Here is a 23746-nt window from a genome sequence, read left to right as displayed (position 1 = left end):
ACAGTTGAATAGCTTGCTAATACAAACTGTCCAGGCTCAGAGGTAATGGCCACTTAACAGTTACCACCTTGTGCAATGCCTAAGTCTGTGTGTTCCAGTTGTATTAAGATTAATTACTGACACAGACTACAAGAATAAAGTTTCAACAGGTCTTTACTAGTTGGAGGTCAGGACTATACTAAATACAATATCATTTCACAGTACTTATATACCGGTGGTCACCACCGGTACTACGTATACAGCAGCCAGAGAAAGTAGTACATCTCTTAAGGTGGAACAGGCTTAAGTTCTCGTAAGGTGGAACAGGTTACATACACCACAATCCTCCCTTTTTAGCTTAACAGTCATATCCCCATTTAACATAACATCATAACATATATACATATATAACTTCAGGTATAAACAGTTCAAAGGTTCAGTCTCTCAGGAGGCCTTCTGATTCGGTTTGGATAACACCTTTCAGTGGTCTCTGATTCTTGTTGCCGAGGTGACTCTTCTTGTTGGTTTCCTATGTATTGGACGTCATCATCAGGTACAGTCCCTGCTGAGGTAGATGCTTCAGGTTCATGAACGTCTTCCACAGTTGTCTCTGTCGCAACCATGGGTTCGACCCTTGCTCTTGATTCTACCAGTTGATCCGCATGACGCCTTATCACATTGTTACCAATATCTACTGTGTACATCAGAGGTCCTTGTCTGGCCCGAATTGTTCCGGACTGCCATTTTTCGTTTCCATAGCCCCTTACCAACACTGGTTGTCCTACGTCGAAACTTCGAGTGGACTTGTTATTAATATGCCGGTACTGTTTGTTTTCCACTTCCCTCCGCACATTTGGTTTTAACAAGTCCAACCTGGACCGCAACCTCCTGTTATAAAACATCATGGCAGGACTTTGGTTAGTCACTGCATGCGCGGCGTTTCGATATGCCATTAGGAAATTGTCCACCTTGTGTTGTAACGGAATCTGATCATCGTTCATGGCCTTTATTGCCTTTTTGAATGTTTGGACAAATCTCTCGGCCAACCCGTTTGTCGCCGGATGATATGGGGCAGAGGTATAATGTTTCACCCTATTCTTCTTTAAAGAATTTTTGGAATTCTTCCGACACGAACTGTGGTCCGTTGTCCGAACATATCTGTTCTGGCAATCCGTTCCTTACGAATATTGTTCTTAACACCGCAATTGTCTTTTCTGAAGTAGTGGTATTCATCTTGATCACTTCTGGCCATTTAGAATGTGCGTCCACCGCAATTAGGAACATGGAGTCCATGAATAGACCAGCAAAGTCAATATGTACGCGTTGCCATGGGGCTGAAGGCCATTCCCATGGGTGTAGCGGTGCGATCGGAGGTGCATTTTGCACTTTTTGGCACCCAGCGCAGCTTTTTGTCAACTCCTCTATCTGTTGGTCAATGCCCGGCCACCATACATAAGCCCTAGCAAGACTTTTCATCTTAACTCCCCCCAGATGACCTTCATGCAGTTCCTTTAGAACTCTTTCCCGTAACTTGGGAAGAATAATCACTCTTGTCCCGTACATCAAAGTACCATGGCAGACGGACAGCTGGTCTCGCCTTGCCGAGAATGCCGGTAACAGAGGATCACCATGTGTTGGCCATCCCTTCACTGTCACCTCGTAAACTCGGGACAGTGTCGGGTCGTTCCTGGTTTCTCTTTCAATACTTGCATTGGTGACTGGTAAACACTCGATGATGGTCGAATGAAATAACTCAACAGGGTCAACTTTCGTCGTCTCTTCCGCTTCAGGTAGTGGCAGGCGCGACAGCCCATCAGCATTGCCATGCTGCTTTGTACCTTTGAATTCTATTTGATATTGATGTGCCCCTAGGAAAAGGGACCATCTCTGGAGTCGCTGTGCTGTCATCACCGACACACCCTTCTTAGGGTTAAAAATGGATACCAACGGCTGATGGTCTGTCAGAAGTGTGAATTTTTGGCCCTGCAGGTAATGATTAAACTTCTTCACCCCCCATACAAGGCTGAGAGCCTCCCTATCGATCTGTGCATAGTTGCGCTCAGCGGAGGTCAATGATCTGGATGCAAATGCGACTGGCCTTTCCGTGCCATTTGGCAACTTGTGTGAGAGTACTGCCCCAATACCATATGGAGAAGCATCACAAGCCAACCGAATAGGCAGTGTCGGGTTGAAGTGAGCCAACACTTCCTGAGGTGATCAATTCTTTGCTTTTGCGAAATGCCTTCTTACAGTTTTCGCTCCATTCCCATGGTACCCCCTTCTGTAAAAGAGCGTTCAGCGGGTGCAGTACCGTGGATAGATTCGGTAGAAACTTATGGTAATAGTTAATCAATCCCAGAAACGACCTCAACTGAGAGACATTATCCGGAGCGGGAGCCTTTACAACTACCTCTATCTTGTCAGAAGACTTATGAAGCCCCTCCCGGTCAATGACATGACCACAGTACGAGATCCGCTTCTGAAAAAGAGTTAAATCAGCAGAAATGTGAGTTCCAAGTCCATACTCTCAGTCTGTTGAGCACCAATTCCAAGTTTGCGAGGTGTTCTTCATCACCATCACCTGTAATCAGAATATCGTCCAGGTAACATTGTGTGCCTGGAATTCCCTGTAATACCTGCTCCATGGCCCTCTGCCAAATTGCCGGAGCCGATGCCACTCCAAAAACCAGCCTATTATACCGGTACAAACCTCTATGCGTGTTGATTGTGAGGTACTAGCGTGACTCTTCAACCTCCATCTGCAAGTACGCCTGCGCGAGGTCTATCTTGGTGAAGTGTTTCCCACCAGACAACGAAGCAAAAATATCCTCAATCCGCGGAAGCGGATACTGCACCGTGTGAAGCACTGGATTAACGGTGATCTTGAAATCTCCACAGATGCGAACCTTCCCTGGTTCTCCTGGCTTGTTACTCGAAGGACGTTTCATAACAGGAACAATGGGCGTAGCCCACTCACTCCAATCTACCTTAGACAGTACACCTGAACGTTCTAGCGCTTCCAGTTCCGCTTCTACAGTAGGTCGTATTGCATAGGGTACCGGTCTGGTTTTGAAAAATTTTGGTTGTGCATGTTCATCAATCTTGATGTTTGCCGTAATTCCTTTCAGTGTTCCCAGTCCTTGCTGGAACACCTCTTTAGCATCATCCAATATTTTGGACAATCGTTTAGGTTTGACATCTGTTTCCCCGGAATCTACCGTTAGTGCTTTTAAGGAGTGCCAGTCCATATTCATTTTCCTAATCCACTCCCGTCCCAGTAGTGGTGGACCTCCTTCAGGTAGCACATATAAGTCCATTACTTGGTTTTCCTCGCCCTTGTGGACCACTTTTACCTCTATCTTTCCGATGGGGTACACTCTTTGCCCCGTGTATGTTTTCAATATAATCTCCGTATCCCGTAGGGGAATATGTTGGAATAACCTTTTGTAATCTTTCTTATTCATGACCGTCAATGCCGATCCAGTGTCCAATTCCATCTTTACTTGGACTCCTGCTATCTGAAGAGTGACCCAAATTGTCTGGAGATCTGCATCCTTACCAACGTTGTGTACTCTTAAGCTACCCAGTTCATTACTGCTAGCGTCTGAATCTGACTTCTGTTCGTTCGAACTGGTCTTTGTCACCTTGTGCACCTGTATGTATTTTCCTTGCGGTGACTTTTTGTTGCTGGTCTTCTTTCCTGACCGGCATACTTTAGCTATGTGGCCAAGCCTGCCACACATTCTGCATTCTTGGTTTTTAAACCAACACTGGTTCTGATCGTGTGTTGTCTTTCCACAACGATAACATTTTACAGTACTCAAACCCAATTTATTTGTACTGAGTTCCGGTGGCCGTAGCTGCATTACTGCCGTGCCTCTCGCTGCGGCTTCGTGTGCTGCTGCCATAGTGACCGCTTTCTCAAGCGTCAGCTCATTCTCCTCGAGCAGTCGCTTTTGTGTATCTTCTTTTAATAATCCACACACAAATTTATCCCTTAGCGCGTCTGTCAGTCCCGTTCAAAACTGACAGTACCTCGCCAGCTTACGCAATTCCATTAAATATTCAGCATTGCTTTCATCCTTCAGTTGCCTTCTGCTGTAAAATTTAAATCGTTCCGCTAGCATCAGCGGCGTGGGGTTTAGATGATTTTTCAGGACAGTAACAATCTCCTCGAACGTCTTATCCGCCGGTTCATCTGGTGATAAAAGGTGTTTCAATTGCCCGTATGTCTTTGCACCCATTAAGTTCAATAAAGTTAGTGCTTTCTCTGCATCTGGGATTTTATTTGCTTTACAATAATTTTGTATGCGTTCTACATACATGGCCCAATCTTCGATGTCGCTATCAAAGGTATTAACGTTCCCATGTTTAGGCATCGTTGCAATTTTTTTTTTTTTTTTTTTTATAAATTTTATCCCAAGATGGCGGCTTCCCGCTCTGGTCTTCGTCCTCCGCCTAAAAAATGGCGGTTTTCCCACGCTTGGCGGTCTTCACCCACTGGCTGCAATGGCGTTTGGTGTGTCGCTACTGCTCCCCTTTCCCAGCGGTTAGTAACTCCCCCGACGCTGTCTCCGCTTCACCGCAGCTCCCTCGGGCATTCGCGCTTCCCTGTCACGCCTCGCAGCCCTTCTTGCAGCCCAGTTATTAGCACCGGCTGCGTTCGCCTTCACCGCGGCTCTCGCGTCTTCAGTCGCCCCAGACGCTGCGCCTTTTTGGCCCGAAAGCGGCCCGGCTCTTATCACCAGCCGCGATCGATGTCACCACCCTTATTCCTCCGTCTTCCTCCCCCCCCGTCTGTACAGCCAACTTTCTGCTCGCGTCGCTGACCGGCTTACCCACCACCGAGGTAGAAAGAAGATAGCAGACTGCCGCTGATGGAGGCTTCGAGTTCAGGATGTCTTCTGCACTCCGAGTTCTCGATGCCTGCCGCGCGACGTGTCTTCCAGCAGGGTGATGAGGGTGGATGCCTCTCTTCGACGCCCGTTCTGTGGACGAAGCCGCCGTGGATATAAACTGCCGCAGGGCAAGAATCGGACTCGTCGCCACTGTTAAGTCTGTGTGTTCCAGTTGTATTAAGATTAATTACTGACAAAGACTACAAGAATAAAGTTTCAACAGGTCTTTACTAGTTGGAGGTCAGGACTATACTAAATACAATATCATTACACAGTACTTATATACCGGTGGTCACCACCGGTACTACGTATACAGCAGCCAGAGAAAGTAGTACATCGCTTAAGAGAACTTAAGCCTGTTCCACCTTAAGGTGGAACAGGTTACATACACCACAGTAACCATCACTCTTGACACAGTATCGCAGTTCAGTGGAATGGGATCAAGTCCAGATTAGGACAAATGAGAAGCTAGGCTAGTTGAAAGGCAAGTAATAAACTGTTCATGTTATATTCCACATCGCCTCAGTAAGCTGCATCACCATGTGTGGAGTATTTGTAAAAGGGCTAATGAAACCACAGCTTCAGTAAATTTCTGTTGCTGAAAAAGTAACCATCATGATGACGAGCATGAAAATGAACCAAAATCACAAATAGAAACTGTGGCAGATTTTATTATTCTCATTCTCGAGGAGGGTTCTATTGTTAGTTAAATCAAGGTGATATTTGAACAGATATTTACTCTGTTTATTTACTGTCTGTAAAGCAGCTTAATTTATATCTGTCCTTGTCTCACTAAGGTATTAGTCACCTTCAGAAAGATTAGAGAAGTGCGCAAAGCCACATGTGAAAGACAATATAAATCCAGAGTCCTGCATGTTCCTTTGTTTAAAATATTTATATCCACTTTTCCCATAAAAGATGCAATGGTCTTTACTTTAACTACTCCCTGTGGCACTGCATTCCATCCACCAACACAAGACATTTCATCTAGTCTCACTCCTCATTCTGACTATTTTAAATGTTTGATGCCAAAACAGCACATGAAACAATCTTGCATAGTTAACTAGTGTGCTATCAGAGCAACTTAAATCTCCAAACGAGTTTGCAAATATTCTGCACATATACGTGGGAAAAGTTAACCCAGTAAGTTGCTGTAATCATTCGCCACTAATGCCAAAGGTTTTGGGCCTGCCAGTTAACAATAACAACAGAAGTGCTGGATAAACAGAAAGTATAATCTCATGTGTTGTCAAGTGAAGTGCTAAAAATGCTGAAAACACTTGGCAGGTCAGGTGGTGTCAGTGGAGAGAGAAACAGAGCTAATGGGCTTGATTATAATTCCTGAGGCGGGTTGGAGTCGGGTTGCGCAGTGGGCGGGTTCCAGAGCCGCTTTCGGCAGGGTCAGCTGCTGATGTGCGATTTTGATTCAATGATCTTGTTGATTTAAATGGGGTGCGCTGGCCAGTCCAATGAGTGCGATCGGGTCCGCTGGCCGCCTCGGATGACATCATAATAGCAGCTGCTTTTAAAGCTGCCATTCAGCCGGAGCCTCTTGTGGATTCCTGGACTCATCGATATTGATTTATATGCAATGGCTTCTTCCAGAGGCAAGGCTGCTCCTCGATTTAATGACTCCTCCCTCCATGCTCTTGTGGATGCTGTCAGAGGGCGCAGGGAGATTCTCTTCCATCCTGATGGCCGGAGGAAGCCTCCTCAGCAGACCAAGGCAGCCTGGCTGCGCATTGCTGAGGAAGTCAGTGCAAGGTCCATATGTTCACGCTCATGGATCCAGTGCCAAAAAAGGTTTAATGATCTTGTGCGAACATCAAAAGTGAGTATCCCATCACACTTGCCTTCAATCGGCTTCCCTTCTCTTCTCAACACCTGCACTCTGCGTTGTAACCCTGCTGCTCCTCCACATCCCACCTTACCCTTACTTCCCTTTCCATCTCTGTCTCTGCACTGAATCACTTCAGCATCCTCCTATGCACCCCTTAGACTCGCTCTCACGGTTATGCAGTGACAACAACTAACAGCGCACAGGGAGCTACCTTCCTCTTGGCACCTTACCCAATCTTTGTCTCCCTCAAAGCTTCTATGGTAGGGATTATTCACACTCACTCCATCACTGTGGCTGAAACACCACTTGTGTCCCTCCTTGTAGGAAAGGTTGCTCTCTCCCTCTTATTGTGGGCTATGACTGGAGGAGGAACACCTACCCTAGCCACATTGACCAATGCTGAGGAGGCTGCATACGAGATTGTTGGAGGTGGCAAAGACCTGGAAGTAGGTGGTGGAGAGATGGGCACACTAGAGGAAGCTGGTGGCATTAATAAGAGTTTCATCCCTCTCATACTACAGTGGCATATGATGTTCATAGATAATCGCGTTGTATCATCAGCTCAAAAAGGATGTTTCTGCTACATCAATATCAGATGACTAAATCATGCCTTTACTCTCCCACAGGACCATCGAGTGCCCCCCTCCCCACGATCCAGGACAAAGAGCCAGACATCTCCTCAGGAGGAACCTGAAGCCTCTGAGGGAGCAGCGTCACCAGGACTCAGCGCACCCAGCACCAGCGCAGCAATGCACACCTCGGTGGGGCCCTCGCAAGTTCGAGTAGTGTTGCCACCTGGTCTATCACAGTGCACAAATGAGCATCAGCAGATGGTGGAGACAGCGACAGCAGTGGAGAATCCTCAGTGGAGGTCGCAGCAATCTCCTAGCTCTGCTGAGCTGCATGCACACGCTGTGCCTCTGGGGCCATCCAGAAAAAGAGCATCTTGGGAAATAAAAGGAACAAATGCAGGAATCTCTGGAAAGGTTTGCCTCCAGGGTTAGTGAGTGTGTGGATAGAATGGAGGAGTCCATCACCAACATCAGCACTGCCATGGTGGAGGCAATGGCGCATGAACGCACCACCATGGATAGGATGGCAACCTCCATGGAAAGAATGGCTACGGCCATGGAGGAAATAAGTCGCCAGAGTCAGGAAAACATGGTGACTGTTCAAAATAGAATGTCATCTCTGGAGTAGAGATGGGCAGCTATTGAGCAGCGAGACCAGAGCAAGGACGTCCTTGTGATGAGGACTGCCAGTGCACACATGGGTCCTCATGGTCCCCCTGATGTGTAGCAAGGTGCTCTCCAGCCACTTGCCAGCACTGAGGTGCAGCTGACCCATGATAGTGATGTTGGCAGGACTGAAGGAAGCGTGGGCTACTCTCCAAACGCTCACACGACCATGCCACTGTGGAGCCCTCAGTCAGAGACCCACTTTGCGGAGACAATGGAGATGGCAGTTTCAGCCCCTGCACAGCTGCAGGAAGAGCAGACTGTTGAAGAGCCCTCCCAGGCTCCCAAACCCAGAGGACGCCCACCAAAGGTGTCTACACAGGCGCAGCATCCTAGTCAGCAAGGTGCCTCTACATCTGCTGAAGCCACAGGGGAAGCACCACGTAGAAGCACGCACAAGAGAAAGATTAAGATCCTATAGTCACAAGGGGACTCACTTGGGTGTTTTGTTTTATTTTTCCTGACTGTTGTTGGTTTATTATCCTTTTGTCATGTGTGAAAGAAAAATTATGCCCAACAGTTGATTGCGTGGCCTTTGTGTTCTGGGAAATGGCAAAATCGCATTGAGGGCTAAACAGACACTCACGAAAATGGGGTGGGGGCAGGTTGGGTGTCTGAAGCCATTTTTTTTTCAATTTTTGCGACAAACCCGCCTCCTCAGGACTATTAAAATAGAGCCCAATGTTTCAGGTCGATGACCTTTCATCCTGAAACATTAACTGTTTCTCTCTCTCCACAGATGCTGCCTGACCTGCTTAATACAATGGCTGGCATCAGATCGTTTTCCACAAGTTTCAAACCTACTGAGGCTACATTAACTTGTGCAGCATAATATGAAAGAACCCATGCATCAAAGCCATTCACAAAATAGAAAATCTAGAGTTGTTACTCCTAAGATCATCCCTGCACTAGCAGACAGAGTGCCGTTCTGGCTGTAACATACCTCCAACCAAGCTTGGCTTAACTATGTTCTGACAAATGTTTGGAACCGAGAAACCAATTTGGTGTTTCAGGACAAAGGGTGAACATCCTTGAACTTGGCACCAGGTGGCAACATTTCTATTCCTAATTATATTGTCTGATTAATAAAAATGAGCTTGAGAGGCTTTAGTGGTTTGGACAAGTGGTGCGCTATTCCCTCGGGCGGAGAGTCATCTCTGTTCAATAGCTATGGCACTCAATACAACTTGTTTTTCCCACCTTTACGCCAGCCTTTGTAATTGAAATGGTTTGCTGCTCCATAGCTTCATGAATTGCTACTTGATCTTTCACATCCATTTTATCAAATTCATCAATGCAGCACACTCCCTGCATAAAGTAAATATTGACAATTTAAGAAATTATGAAATAGCTCTGCGGATTCCTTTTGTAATGACATTTTGTTTTCCACTGAAGAAAATTAACATATTGACTGTGTAAAACAAGCTAAGTGACAGTCATTAGTCTTTTTTGCCTCTCCCAGGATACATGGCTCTAGGTGTGCAGGGAGTGTCTGATTTGTGATGCATAGGGCATCACGACTATATGGGATGGGATGGATGGAACAATTGATCTTTTCCTGTCCCGACACTTTTGTATATTCATATGTACCAACTGACGGTGTAGTGGAATGGAGTAAACAGGCAGTATGAACTGAATGAACCATCTCTGGGTCCAGTGATAAATTGTGTAGTTACAGGTCAACACATTAATGGGAAGGTGACCACACACCCAGAGATGTACCATTTCCTCCAACTGAAATGAACACTTAAAATGCAATTGAGAGGTTCAGTCAATATCCACACAGAATCTCTTCGATTATTCCATTAAGAAAGAGTAATTTCCATTGATCTGTGAAGCACATTTCATTGCTGTTGGGTTAAAGCAATGAAAGATTAGCATTCAGGCTCCAAGTAATTTCATTGTAACCTGATTATTCTAGCCAGGTAGTATTCAATTTTGTTTGTCTCAACACTCCTGTGAAGCGACTTGGGACGTTTTACAACATTAAAAGGGGCGATATAAATACAAGTTGTTGTATTCAATAAATACAAGTTGTTGTATTCAATTAATCAGTTAGAATTTTCTCAGGTTTACCATAATCAGTTCTTTAGAAATATATTCAGCAAAACAGTAGCAAATAAATACAAAGGACAAATACAAAATTAGTAAAATATTCATAAAGCATTATTCTTTTACATGTCATTACTCGATCACTTTTACATCGAGGGGAATGTGTTTCAGATGTGAATCAACTCAAAGCCCTTTTCAAACTTGCCAGTCAGGTCAATTATTTGATTTCACACTCCACTAACGCCAAGCGTGACACTGCCTCCAAAATGTATTCATACTGCTTGGGTTATGTGCCATGGGCAAAGTTATAAAAGTTTCCAAGTCATTCAGTGGACCACCTAAAAACTTTTTAAACTTTTATTTGAATGTTTTAAATCGGTAAGATGTGTATTGTTACTCACCATCAAACGTTAAACTGTAACTTTGATAAGCGGAGCTGTGCGCCTGCCTGTTTGCATCTGAATACAAAGCTCCTTTGGGCAGAGGCACCGGTTGCTCTTTGCACAGGTATCGTGTGAAATCAGTAGCTGTAATGTGACGCCTAGTGTTGATGGGATCAACTGGAAATCTTTGTTGAAGTGGTTTTTTTCCCTCTCTTGGTACCATCTTCAGTAGATAATATTGGGGATGCCAAGTCCCGCAAACGTTTAGAATTACTTTACTCGTATTTCACTTCCAAGACTTTAGGCTTGGTTGGCATTATGTTTCTAAAGGTGTAAAAGTAGAAATTCACATACGTTGTCAGCCAGCATCAAAGCACCAGCCTCGATCACAAACCCATATGACTCTTCATCTTTTACTACAGCTGCAGTTAGGCCGGCAGCACTGCTGGCTTTCCCGCTGGTATAGACAGCACGAGGACTAAACTCTTCCACGTGTCTGAGGACAACAAAAAACATTGCACAACAGAACAAAGTTCCAATAACTTATGCAATATGCACAACATCCAATGGACATTTGGCCAACAATTCACATGCTGATACCATGCTACAGTTCAAAATACTTAGAAGATGGTTTGAGAATAAATAGTATTATGAATTATTAATAAGGTGCATTTCCCGTTAATATTTGAGTATACAAAGCATTGCTATTTCCCAATCAGCCACTCTAGATGAGCTGCAATAATGTTCAGTTAATGTTGAACGTTTAATCCTTTATTGGTTAGGTCATCGCACCAACTCAAAGAAATGCATCCATCACTGGGGCAGACTTCAGACTTTTTTTTTTTTTAAGTCAACTTGCACATTAGTGCCTTTAACTTGAAAAAAGTCACATGTACTACAAAGAGGTGGAAGGAAAATTGGATGCTGTACAAAGGCAGATATTGGGGAGAGGGAGGAGGGAGGAGGGGCAAGCGTGATTAGCTGGGGTTAAATAGGTGGGTTAAGAAGGGTCTTAAGTGAGGAGAGGGCATTGGAGAGGTGGAGGGATTTAGGGTGGAAATTCCAGAGCGCAGTTCATAGCAATAAATGAACAGCCATCAATGGTGGAGCAAAGGGGGAAGAAAGATGGACATGAGGGGGGAAACACAGGAGGAGAACAGAATTTGATAAAGGGATTGTAGTGCTGAAGAATATTACACTAGATGGGGAAGGGCATGACTACAGAGATTTAAACAAAAGCATGAGAATTTTAAATAAGATTTGGGAACCGAGAGCCAATGGGCCCAATAATAAGTGGCGGGAAGGGGAAGGGGGTGTTTTTAATGTTGTCTGTTGTGTGTGTATAAGACACAGACTACAGGAGAACGGTACAACAGGTGTTTACTCAACATGGCTCACACAGGAACTGATCTGTACAGATTACTACTCAGCGTTATATACAGGTGTGGTCACTGCCGGTACTGCAGTATACATGAGCTGTAAAAGATAGTTCCCCCCTTAAAAAGGTATATACATTACAATTCCTCCCCTTTTAGATTAACAGTACCATAACACTCATTTAACAATTAAACATCAAACTAAATTACAATTAACACTTTTAACATGCAACATTAGCTGAAAATAGTCTATTTATATATTCAGTCTTTGGGGAGGCTTCCTGATCCTTTCTGGATAGCGCCTTTCCCGAGTGTCTTGCTCTTGGAGCGGAGGCGATTCTGGCCCCGTCGTCGGTTGGTTCATCAGCTTCCGATGCTACTGTTTCTGGGGTAGATGCGACCTGTACGTCGGGTTCATCACCAGGTACGTATGGGCGAGGCATGGGGTTGACTTGTTCCTGTGACTCTAGGATCTGGTCAGCATGGCGCCTCACGATGCTCTCCCCAACGTCCACTGTGTACATTAATGGGCCCTGCCGTGTGCATATCGTGCCTGGCTGCCATTTTTCTGTTCAGTAGTCACGGGCCAAGACCGGTTGCCCTACATTGAAGCTCCTTGTTGGCTTCTCATGGATGTGCTGGAATTGCTTACTCTCAACATCTCTTCGTACGTTTGGTCTGAGCAAATCCAGGCGAGGTCTTAACCTTCGGTTAAAGAACATCATGGCTGGGGCCTGGTTGGTGACTGCATGTGTTGCATTCCGGTAGGCGAACAGGAAATTGTCCACCTTGTGCTGCAGCGGAATGTTGTCATTGTACATAGCCTTTATTGCCTTCTTAAAGGTTTGTACGAACCTCTCAGCCAATCCATTTGTGGCTGGATGATACGGGGCGGATGTGTAATGCCTTACCCCATTCTTTTTCAAGAACCTCCGGAACTCTTCGGACACAAAATGTGGTCCGTTGTCAGAGCAAATCTGTTCTGGCAAGCTATTCCTGGCAAAAATGGTCCGTAGGACTGCAATAGTTTTCTCCGTGGTGGTGGAGGACATTTTGATGACCTCAGGCCATCGAGTGCGCATCCACGGCTATTAAAAACATTGAGTCCATGAATGGACCAGCAAAATCAATATGCACCCGTTGCCATGGAGATGAGGGCCACTCCCATGGGTGTAGAGGAGCCTGTGGTGGTGCATTTTGGACTTTCTGGCATCCTGAGCAGCTCTTGGTCAGGTCCTCGATTTGTTTATCGATTCACGGCCACCACACAAGCCCTGGCTAGGCTTTTCATTTTTACCCCTCCCCGATGACCCTCATGAAGCTCATTGAGCACTCTATCCTTTAACTTGGGTGGAATTACCACTCGGGATCCACACATCAAGGTTCCCCGGCACACTGACAGCTGTTCTCTCCTTGTCGAGAATGCTGGCAACAGTGAGTCGCCATGTGCTGGCCACCCCTTCACCGTCAAATCATATACCCGAGACAGTGTTGGGTCATTTCGGGTTTCCTTTTCGATACAAGCGTTAGTTACCGGTAGGCATTCAACTATAGTCGAATGGAATATTTCGACAGGATCCACTGCTGGTGCTTCCTCCGCAATCGGCAGTGGCAGGCGTGATAGCCAATCAGCATTTCCATGCTGTTTCGTGCCCTTATATTCAATCTCAGTGGTGCGCCCCTAGAAACAGTGACCATCTTTGTAGTCGTTGCGCAGCCATCACCGGAACGCCGTCCTTCGGATTAAAAATGGAGACAAGAGGCTGGTGATCAGTCAGCAAGGTGAATTTCTGCCCGTGCAGATAGTGATTGAACTTTTTCACTCCCCACACTAGGCCGAGGGCCTCCCTGTCAATCTGGGCGTAGTTACGCTTGGCTGAGGTTAGTGATCGTGATACAAAGGCTATTGGCCTCTCTGAGCCGTCCGAGAATTTGTGCGACAGCACTGCTCCAATGCCATAGGGTGACGCATCACATGCCAACTGAATTGCTAATGCCGGGTTGCAATGGGCCAATACCTCTTTCGATGTGATTAGTGTTTTGCTCTTCTGGAAAGCTTGTCTACATTCGTCACTCCACTTCCATGGCACCCCAGTTTGCAGTAGGGTGTTCAGTGGGTGTAGTATTGTAGACAAATTTGGCAAGAACTTATGGTAGCAGTTTACCAGCCCGAGGAACGACCTCAGTTGTGACACATTTTCCGGTGCTGGAGCCTTGACTACTGCCTCAATCTTCCCTGGGGACTTATGTAACCCCTCTATCGATAACGTGGCCACAATACGAGATCTGTTTTCTAAAAAACTCGCAGTTGGGGCAGTTAGCTCGGAGCCCATATTCCTGCAATCTAGTGAGCACCTGCTCCAGGTTGGCAAGGTGATCAGTGTCATTTTCGCCCGGTGACCAGGATGTCGTCCAAATAACACTGGGTCCCTGGGATCCCTTGCAGGACTTGTTCCATTGCCCTCTGCCAAATAGCCGGAGCTGATGCTACCCCGAATACCAGCCGGTTGTATTGGTAGAGACCTTTATGGGTGTTGATTGTGAGGTATTTTTTTAGATGCTTCTTAGTGAAGCGTTTCCCTCCAGATAGCGAGGCGAAAATATCTTCAATCCGCAGAAGTGGATATTGTACGGTGTGAAGGACCGGGGTCACTGTTACCTTAAAGTCCCCACAGATGCGAACCTTCCTTGGTTCCCCAGGCGTGCTGCTCAATGACTTTTTCATCACAGGGACGATGGGTGTAGCCCACTCGCTCCAGTCTACCTTGGACAGTACACCTGAACGTTCCAGACTCTGCAGCTCTGCTTCGACGGCTGGGTGGATCACATAAGGTACCGATGTGGACTTAAAAAATTTTGGGCTTGCGTTTTCTTCAATTTTAATCGTCGCGGTCATGCCTTTTATTGTTCCGAGTCCTTGCTGGAACACTGCTTTCGCGTCAGTTAGGATCTTTGACAGTCGCCCAGGTGTGACGTCGTCATCCTATTTGTCAGCCACCGTCAGTGCCTGTATGGAATGCCAATCCAGTTGTATTTTCCAGATCCATTTACATCCCAGTAATGGTGGTCCTCCATCTTGCAATACATACATGTCTAGTTTTGGTGTTTCCTTACCGTTATATATAACTGTCACCCTTATTTTTCCTTTGGGGTAGACTTTTTGCCCCGTGTAAGTCTTCAAAATAATTTGTGTCTCTCTCAAGGGTATGTGTGAGAATCGCCGCTCGTCGTCCCGTCGGTTTATGATGGTTAGGGCTGATCCTGTGTCCAATTCCATCTTTACCTTGACTCCTGCTATCTTGAGAGTGACCCAAATGGTTCGGTGATCCTCCGTTGTGATCACATTATGTAGTTTCAGACAACTCAGTTCCCTGTTTTCGGAGTCATTATCACTCTTGTTTGTCTGAACTATTCTCCGTCATCTTATGTGCCTTCTTGTACTTTTCTTTGGTAGGTTTCTTATTGCTGGTTCTCTTTCCCGACCTGCAGACTCATGCTATGTGTCCTACTTTTCCACACTGTCTGCACACTGTCTTTGAACCAGCAATCATTCTGGTCATGTGTTGTTCTGCCGCAGCGATAGCACTTCTCTGTTCCATATGACATTTCGTTTGTGCCATATTCTTGCGGTCTGTTGTATCTCTGCAGCGCCCCGTGCTGCCACTTCATATGATACCACAATGCTGAAAGCCTTTACCAGCATAAGGTCCTTTTCAGATAAAAGCCGTTTCTGGGTTCCTTCACTTTGAAGCCCACACACAAACTTGTCCCTTAAGGCATCTGCCAGTCCCGCTCCAAACTGGCAGTGTTTCGATAGTTTGCGCAGTTCTGTTAAATATTCAGCATTGCTTTCATCCTTATGCTGGTTCCGTTTGTGAAACTTGAATCTTTCTGCTATCAGCAGCGGTGTGGGGTTTAAATGTTCCTGTAGTATCGTTACTATATCTTCAAAACTCTTCCATTGGCTTCGTTGGGGTTTAGATTTCGTAATAAACCAAACGTCTTTGCACCCATTAAATTTAACAATACCGACGCTTTGTCATCTGACACCTCATTTGCCTTGCAGTATACCTCTATTCATTCGACATATGTAGTCCAATCTTCGACTTCATTGCAAATGCGGTGATACTGCCACTCATCGGCATTTTGGGTGTGGTTTAAAATGGCGTCTTCCCGCGCTTTTTTTCTCTCAATCTCTGGCCCTTTGCTGTGCCGCTCGGTCGGGCTCTAGCCCGCCGCTGGCCGGGAAGGGTCTGCGCACTACCTGTTGCCAGCCAGTTTCGCTGGACCACCTCGACTGGAAAGCCAAGCCTGGCTCTCGACAGCCTCCCCCGCAATTCTCAAGTCTCTGCTGGATGACTGGGCGGTTGCCCGTGGTCGACGCCCAAGTCTCTGGCCTTGACCTCCAATCCACTGATCTCCAGGAACGAATCCCCGGGAGGTAATGGAGTTGCAGGTAGGTTCGAACTTGCCTTGTTGCCAATGTTGTGTCCGTGTACAAGACACAGACTGCAGGAGAACGGTACAACAGGTGGTTACTCAAAGTGGCTCACACGGGAACTGATCTGTACAGATTACTGCTCAGTGCTATATACAGGTGTGGTCACTGCCAGGACTGCAGTATACATGAGCTGTAAAAGATAGTTCCCCCCTTAAAAGGTATATACATTACATTGTCCTCAGACACTGGGCCAGGAAACCCAGAATTATGGGTTTCCTGGAAATCCTGTCAAATTTAAAGTCAGGACCTTATTTAAATTCATGAATCCGCTTCCTGACCACAGCCAGCCAGATTGAGGGGCTAGCTGGCCATCAGGAGGGTAGGCCTGCGGCACCAGGCAGGGAGCGGAGTGGAGGGAGAGATCGAGGCTGGGGTTGGACATGCGGGGGGGGGGGGGGGGGGCGGGGAAGAGAAAGGTGGGAGTCGGAGATCGTGGGGGGCGTGCACCAGCACATCGAAGATTAACAGATTAGCTTGTTGCACCGGAGGAAAGCACTCCTGCTCCTCCTGGCCCACAAACCGTGCTGGAAAAGCACTTCCCTGTTCCATCCAGCTGTTCGCAGCCTAGAAAACCTGGCTGGTCAGCGTCAAATCTAAGAGTGCTAAAATGTGAGGCACGCAGCCTCATTAAAATATTTAAGTTTGGGACCCACCGCCACAGAGCAGTTTGGACAACCACCCTTCAATCCATTGCCGTTAAAATGGGAAGTGGGCGCATTGGAGGCGGGTTTCCCATTTTTAATAAAAAAAAATTCAAACCCCCACCCCTTGCCCTTGTCCTAAAATACCCCCAATTTATAAAGACTGCTATATCCACTTTACATACATTTGATTGGAATACCTACAACAACAAAAAAATCTGCATCCGGAGGATAATAAAACACTCAAGCTTTTCACTCACGTCAGCTGAATCCCTCGGTGCCATTTTCTTTTGCCTGTCTTTTTTTTTTAATTCATCAATTCTGTATTTTGTTTTTCCTAATTGCATTTTTTGGATTTTTAATGGCCCAGTAATTCAGGTCCCAACACATGAGTACAGACGGGGTACTCACACGTGGGCCCGATGGAAGTGCCAGTTTTCAGCATGCACAGCGCATGCGTGGAAAACCGGCATTTCCTTTCCTCTGGACCAAGGGGTTCAGAGGTTGCGTGCACGCAGGAGTCTGCACGTGCGCGCTGAAATTCCTTTTTTTAAAGCTTTGCCCGTGCGTGAAGGCCTCCGGTTTTTACGCGTGAAAAAAGCAGATGTAAGGACTTAATTTTAAAAGGTAAGTGGTCTATTAAATTTAGAATTTTTTTTCCCCCCACAGGTTTATTATTTTTAAAGAATTTACATTAAGGTAAGTGTATTTTTAGACCTGATTTGTTAAAAAATTATTTTTCAAAAATTTGAATAATTGTTTTAAATAGTTTTTTACAGTTATTAATAGTTCATTTAATTAGTGGGATTTTTTTTTTTTTAAACTTTCATTTGAAGTTTAAGTACTGTTTTGGGCACCCGGAGTTTTCATGAGTTTGACAGTTCACACTATCAAACGCATGAATGAACTTTTGAAACCTCCGATTGGTTGCCCAGTGCTCACGTGATCCCAGCCGGCTCATCGAACTAACTACACTGCTGGATCATGCAAGCACAGTGCGCCGGGAGCTGAACCGGGCCACTGACAGGAAATCCACGCAGGGCCAGGCTTAAACTGTCGGCGCGCTATGTAAGTGTAGGTCGGGGCCTTACACCCGCGGGAAGCCCCCCGACACCAATTTCTGGGCCAATGTCTTTTAAATTTTCTCTGCATTTACAATCATAGAATTTTACAGTACAGAAGACAGCCATTCGGCCCATCGCACTTTAGCAGGCCCTCAAAAAGCTATGGATTTAACCTCTTTCCCCTCCCCTTTTCAATTTTTTCATTAAGTGTTGATCCACTTCCTTTTTTATTTTATGAACACGAGTGTTGATTCTCCAATTTCTGCTTAAAGCATCTTTTCCTGCTCAGTTTGCTCCCTCTATTTCTAACACATTAGTTCTGAATTCAAATAGCTTATAAACTTTAATTTTATTATGTGACTAAATCAAGAACCATAAATATTCTTAACTGCATTCTAATCTGCAAGGACAGAACTTAACATTTGCAGCTTAATCGTTGCAGTAGTGAAGAAAAGCTGTATGGAGGGAAATTGGACCTCATTGAAGGTCAGTTGGCCAGGATCAGGCTCATTACATCCACCAAACACCATCTGCTCAGATACACAGTTTGCTTATTACAACAACCCACCTATTAGAGCTCAGCAAATTATCATGTTTTATCACTATACAAGAAAACTATAATTGAGGAAGGATTACTAAGACTTGTGGAGTAGTGGTGCTTTGCAATGCATCACACAAACCAGAGTGGAATTCCATTATATACGAGACACAAAGAAAAACCTGTGCTTATAACAAATAATATTTGTGTGCAGACACATTAAAAGGAGATGTCTACTTGACCATGACATCTGTTAGGTATCTTAATACCTTCCTTCAATTAGTTATTTGGTTAATTTCACCATCAAACACATGGTTGGCCACATGAAATTCTATTCAGGATACTTTATGCTCTCTCCTTAAAGTATAAATCCTTGCTTAGGTATAATTCCACAGGCACTGTCTGCCTCACCCAAGTGAGTCTACAAAGTGAATGTCAGCAGGCTGCCCTAACACAGGAGCATCTCCATTCAGCCAGCTAACTCAATTCTAGCTGAAGAGCGTGGAGATGTTCCATTCCTGATCCCTATTCCGCTAGAACGTGAATGCATGATCAGGTGTGCATGATGACACTCACTGGGCTCAACTATGACGAATGGAAACCTACACAAGGCATAGAATGGTTCTAGTCACATGGAGCTATACTCCAGCAAAAGGAAGCAATGGAGAAAATTGGTAGAATAAACATCGCCGTCTAAATCAATTGATTTCCTAATTATGTTGCCCCTTTTTAAAAAAGACAAGTAGTTTTAAATAGTAAATGCACCAGCTGAAAATGTTGCACTTTGGCTTCTTAAACAAACCCATGGATAATTAACTCACATTAATGGAAATAGTCTCTGCGACTGTTTATTAGCTGCAGGTTTACATGGTATGCTACTGTCCTCCAGTGGTTGAACAGAACTACACAAGTACAATTCTACAATTTTTCTCAGCATATGTTAGAGTATCTTGAATAAATCACAACATAAACACATCTTAGTTCATCCATACAAAGACCCTACAGTCTCACTAATGAAGCATCCAATTGATTCCAATATAATTCTAGGGTTTTCAGTGTCAGCCATGGCTTGGTGCAACAGTCTTGCCCGAGTCAGAAGGGTTCAAGCCCTACATGATTTGAGCTCACAACCTAGGTTGAAACTTCATTGCATTACTGAGGGAGTGCTGTCTCTCGGAGGAGACATTAAAACAAGGCCCCCATCTGCCCTCTCAGACGGACATAAAAGATGCCACAGCACTATTTGAAGAGCAGGAGAATTCTCCTGGTATCCTGACCAACATCATTATGAAAAAAAATTCTGGTTATTTATTTCATTCTTGTTTGTTACTTGTTGGGGACAAATTGGCTGCCACATTACAACAGTGGCTACACCTCAAAGTTTTTGATTTGTGGTGAAGCACTTTAGAGCATTTGAGGTTGTGAAAGCGGCCATATAATTGAAAGTTCTTTCTTCACCTGCACTACTCTATTTGGGAATCCATTCCAATTGTTGATCATTGAAACATTTCTGATCATTTCTAAATTTGCCTTTTGATGGTTTGAACCTGTATCCTGTTGTCCCACTCAATTTATTTTCAAGTAGCTTGCCTAATTTAAATTTAAAACCCTAGTTTGTGACTTTTCCTTGCTCTCAAATCATATTATGGTCACCATTTGCAAAAAGCTCCTTTATTTGTTAATCAATTTTGGTTTGGTACTAATGACTAAATCCAATATGACCTGTCCCTAGTCGGTTTAAAACATATTGGGCTAAATCTTGCTGGAGCAGGGCATCTCGCTGCATGCACCGTTAGTTAGACTTTTTCTTGCACCCTTCAGCTCGAATATAATTTGCACCATAACATGCTGGAAATGTGATCCGATAATGGCATGGCGATGACAATGGAGCATCTGGGACCAACAGCCTACCTCCTTAACTAATGAGATTTAAGGAGTGTGAGTGAGAAAAACTCAGCAAGTCAGGCAGCATCTGTGGAGAGAGAGAAACAGAGTTAACGTTTCAGGTCGATGACTCTTCATCAGAACTGGAAAATGTTGGAGATGGAACAGGTTTTTAAGCAAGTGTAGGGCAGGGGAGGAAAGAACAAAAAGGGAAGGTCTGTGGTAGGGTGGAAGGCAGGCGAGATTAAGAGACCAAAGGGATGATGGTGCAAGGCAAAAAGGAGATGGTAATGGGACAAGTTAAGAAACAAAAGATGATTCTAGATGAAGTGTAAATGGCAATGGCAGAATGATTGACAGCTGCCATGAGAAAAAAATTGAAATGAAAAAAATAGGGCCGAGGTTATGGTCTGAAATTGTTAAACTCGATGTTGAGTCTAGAAGGCTGTAAAGTGCCGAATCAAAAGAGGAAAAATAACTTGGATTAAACAAAGACGAAAGTAAAAGTGTTAAATTAAATATTTTTGTCACCTTTTTGAAAATGGAAACCATGTTAACCTATTTCCAATGTACTAGCACCTTCCCAAAGTTCAGTAGCTCTCATAAGGACAGTCAATGCATTACAGATTTCCTCAATCTCAGCATTCAGGGACAGATACCATCTATTCCTTGAGCTTTATTTGATTTGGGCTCTTTCAGCCCAATACTTCCATCTCATTTCCCCTTGTGCCATCAAGCTATACTTATTCAGCAATAAACATGCGCACTGATGCTCAGTCTGAGTTCTGCTAAAATCACTCGGCTTCAGACCTCATCATAGCCAAATACGGATGCAAAACCTGAATTCTGAATCAAGAAGCGCTAGGAAAACTAAGGTCAGAGTGGGCCAGAGAAAATCCTACAATGGCTGGAGCCTAGCTGGCACAAAGGAAGATGGTTGTGGTTGTCAGAAGCCAATCACTGCTCCAATACACGAGTTCCTCAGGGAAGAGCTCTCAGCCCAGTTATCTTCAGCTGCTTCAGCAAAGATCTCCCCTCCCATGCAAGATCAGGAATGAGGTGGTTAACTGATGATTCTTATTCACACTTCTGATAATGAAGCACCCATGCCAGCCTACAACAATCACTGGGTCCCCCATCATTAACATCCTAGGGTTACTATTGAGCAGAAGCTTAACTGGACCCGCCATTTCAACATCCTGGCTACAAGAGGCTGGGTACTCTTAGAGTGAATGCTCATTTGCTGCAATGCTCCATCTCATCCTCAGTAAGTTCCCTGCTTTAGTGGAGCTAATCTACAGAACAAACAGGAAACTGTTCAACCTTGGTCACCTCCAGTCCAGATCCAAGGTCATCCCATCCTCTGATCGAATTACAGTATGCAGACGACGCTTGCGTCTGTGCACACTCCGAGGTCAAACTCCAAACCATCATCAACACCTTCACTGAAGCGTACGAGAGCATGGCCCTTACACTAAACATCCGTAAGACAAAGGTCCTCTACCAACTTGCCCCCGCCACACAGTACTGCCCCCCCAATTATCAAAATCCACAATGAGGCCTTGGACAATGTGGACCACTTTCCATACTTCGGGAGCCTACTGTCAACAAGGGCAGACGTCGATGACCAAGTCCAACACCATCTTCAGTGTGCCAGTGCAGCCTTTGGTCGCCTGAGGAGGAGAGTGTTTGAAGACCAGGACCTCAAACCCAGCACTAATCTCATGGTTTACAAAGCCTCCTTGAAAAAGTGCAACATCCCCACTGACACCTGGGAATCCCTGGCCCAAGACTGCACAAAGTGGAGGAGAAGCATCCGGGAAGGCGCTGAATACCTCAAGTCTCTTCGCAGGAGCAAGCAGAAGCCAAGCGCAAACAGCGGAAGGAGCGCACATCAACCCAAGCACCCCACCCACCTGCCCCTTCAACCACCGTCTGCCCCTCCTGTGACAGAGACTGTAGGTCCTGCATTGGACTCAGTCACCTGAGAACTCATTTTTAGCGTGGAAGCAAGTCATCCTCGGTTCCGAGGGACTGCCTGAGAGAGAGAAGACTCTTTAATGAGTGAATCACATCCTGATCAATCAAAGCTTCTCCACCATCTACAAAGCTCAATGCAGGAATGTGATTGGATATTCACCACTTGCCTGAATAGATGCAGGTGCAACATAAGCAGCTCAACACCATCCAGGAGAGCAGTCTGCTCAATTGGTGCCCAGCAATTGACTCAATATCCATCCCCTCCATCATAGTACATATTGTGGCTACAGTGTGTACTATCTACAGGATGCACTCCAGCAACTTGCGAATCTTACTTTGACAGAAGCTCCCAGCCCTGCAATCCCCACCACCAAGAACAAGAGCAGAAATTTTATGGGAACATCATCAGCTAGATTGCTTCCAAGTCATGCACCATCCGGACTCAGACATAAATGCTATTCCTTCACCATCGTTGGGTCAATATTCTGGAATTTGCTACTTAGCACCATCATGGGAGTGCCATTATCACAAGAACTTCAATGGTTCAAAGAAAATTCCACCATCACCTTCTCAGGACAACCAGGGAAATATATATATTTTTTTTTAATGATTCCACCTCCACAGCTCTATGGGGTAGAGAATTCCAAAGATTCACGACCCTCAGAAGAAATTCCTCCTCATCTCCGTCTTCAATGGGTGACCCCTTATTCTGAAGCTGTGCCCCCTAGTTCTAGATTCCCCCACTAGGGGAAAACATCCTCCCTGCATCCACCGTCAATCCCCCTCAGAATCTTATATGTTTCAATAAGATCACCTCTCATTCTTCTAAACTTCAATGAGTATAGGCCTAACCTGCTCAATCTTTCATCATACGTCAACCCCTTCATCCCAGGAATCAACCTAGTGAACCTTCTCTGCACTGCCTCCAATGCAAGTATATCCCTCCTTAAATAGAGACCAAAACTGTATGCAGTACTCCAGGTGCGGTCTCACCAGCACCCTGTAAAGTTGCATCAAAACTGCCCTACTTTTATACTCCATACTCCTTGCAATAAAGGCCAACATTCCATTAGCCTTCCTGATTACTTGCTGTACCTGCATGCTAACTTTTTGTGTTTCATGTACTAGGACCCCCAGATCCCTCTGTACCACAGTATTTTGTAGTCTCACTCCATTTAAATAATAATTTGCTTTTTCATCCTTCCTTCCAAAGTGGATAACCTCACATTTTCCCACATTATATGCCATCTGCCAAATTTTTGCCCACTCACTTAACCTATCTATATCCCTTTACAGACTGTGTCCTCCTCACAATTTGCTTTCCCACCTATCTTTGCATCATCAGCAAATTTGGCTACAATACACTCAGTCC

The 23746-nt window shown here is 45.2% G+C and overlaps 1 protein-coding gene across 4 annotated transcripts in view; it reads right to left on the bottom strand.

The window, feature by feature from the left end:
- The window catches only part of LOC147117264 (maternal DNA replication licensing factor mcm6-like), an 88779-nt gene that overhangs the window by 37275 nt on the left and 27758 nt on the right, over positions 1-23746 (bottom strand). For all 4 annotated transcript variants that reach the window (XR_015078406.1, XM_085988085.1, XM_085988083.1 and 1 more), the window contains exons 9-10: positions 10745-10886; positions 9156-9263 (exon numbers count right to left, since the gene is read on the bottom strand). Coding sequence is in view for 3 of the 4 variants with exons in the window: in XM_085988085.1 (XP_085844211.1) it covers positions 9156-9263; positions 10745-10886 (250 nt within the window). In the remaining variant the exon portion in view is untranslated. The remainder of the gene's footprint in view (positions 1-9155; positions 9264-10744; positions 10887-23746) is intronic.

The sequence above is a fragment of the Somniosus microcephalus genome, chromosome 5 (genome assembly GCF_052327205.1).
Source record: "Somniosus microcephalus isolate GS21.2 chromosome 5, FLI_Smic_1.0, whole genome shotgun sequence".
Lineage (NCBI taxonomy): Eukaryota > Metazoa > Chordata > Chondrichthyes > Squaliformes > Somniosidae > Somniosus > Somniosus microcephalus.
Note: the sequence above shows the minus strand (reverse complement) of the source record. Positions and strands in the feature narration are given on the sequence as shown.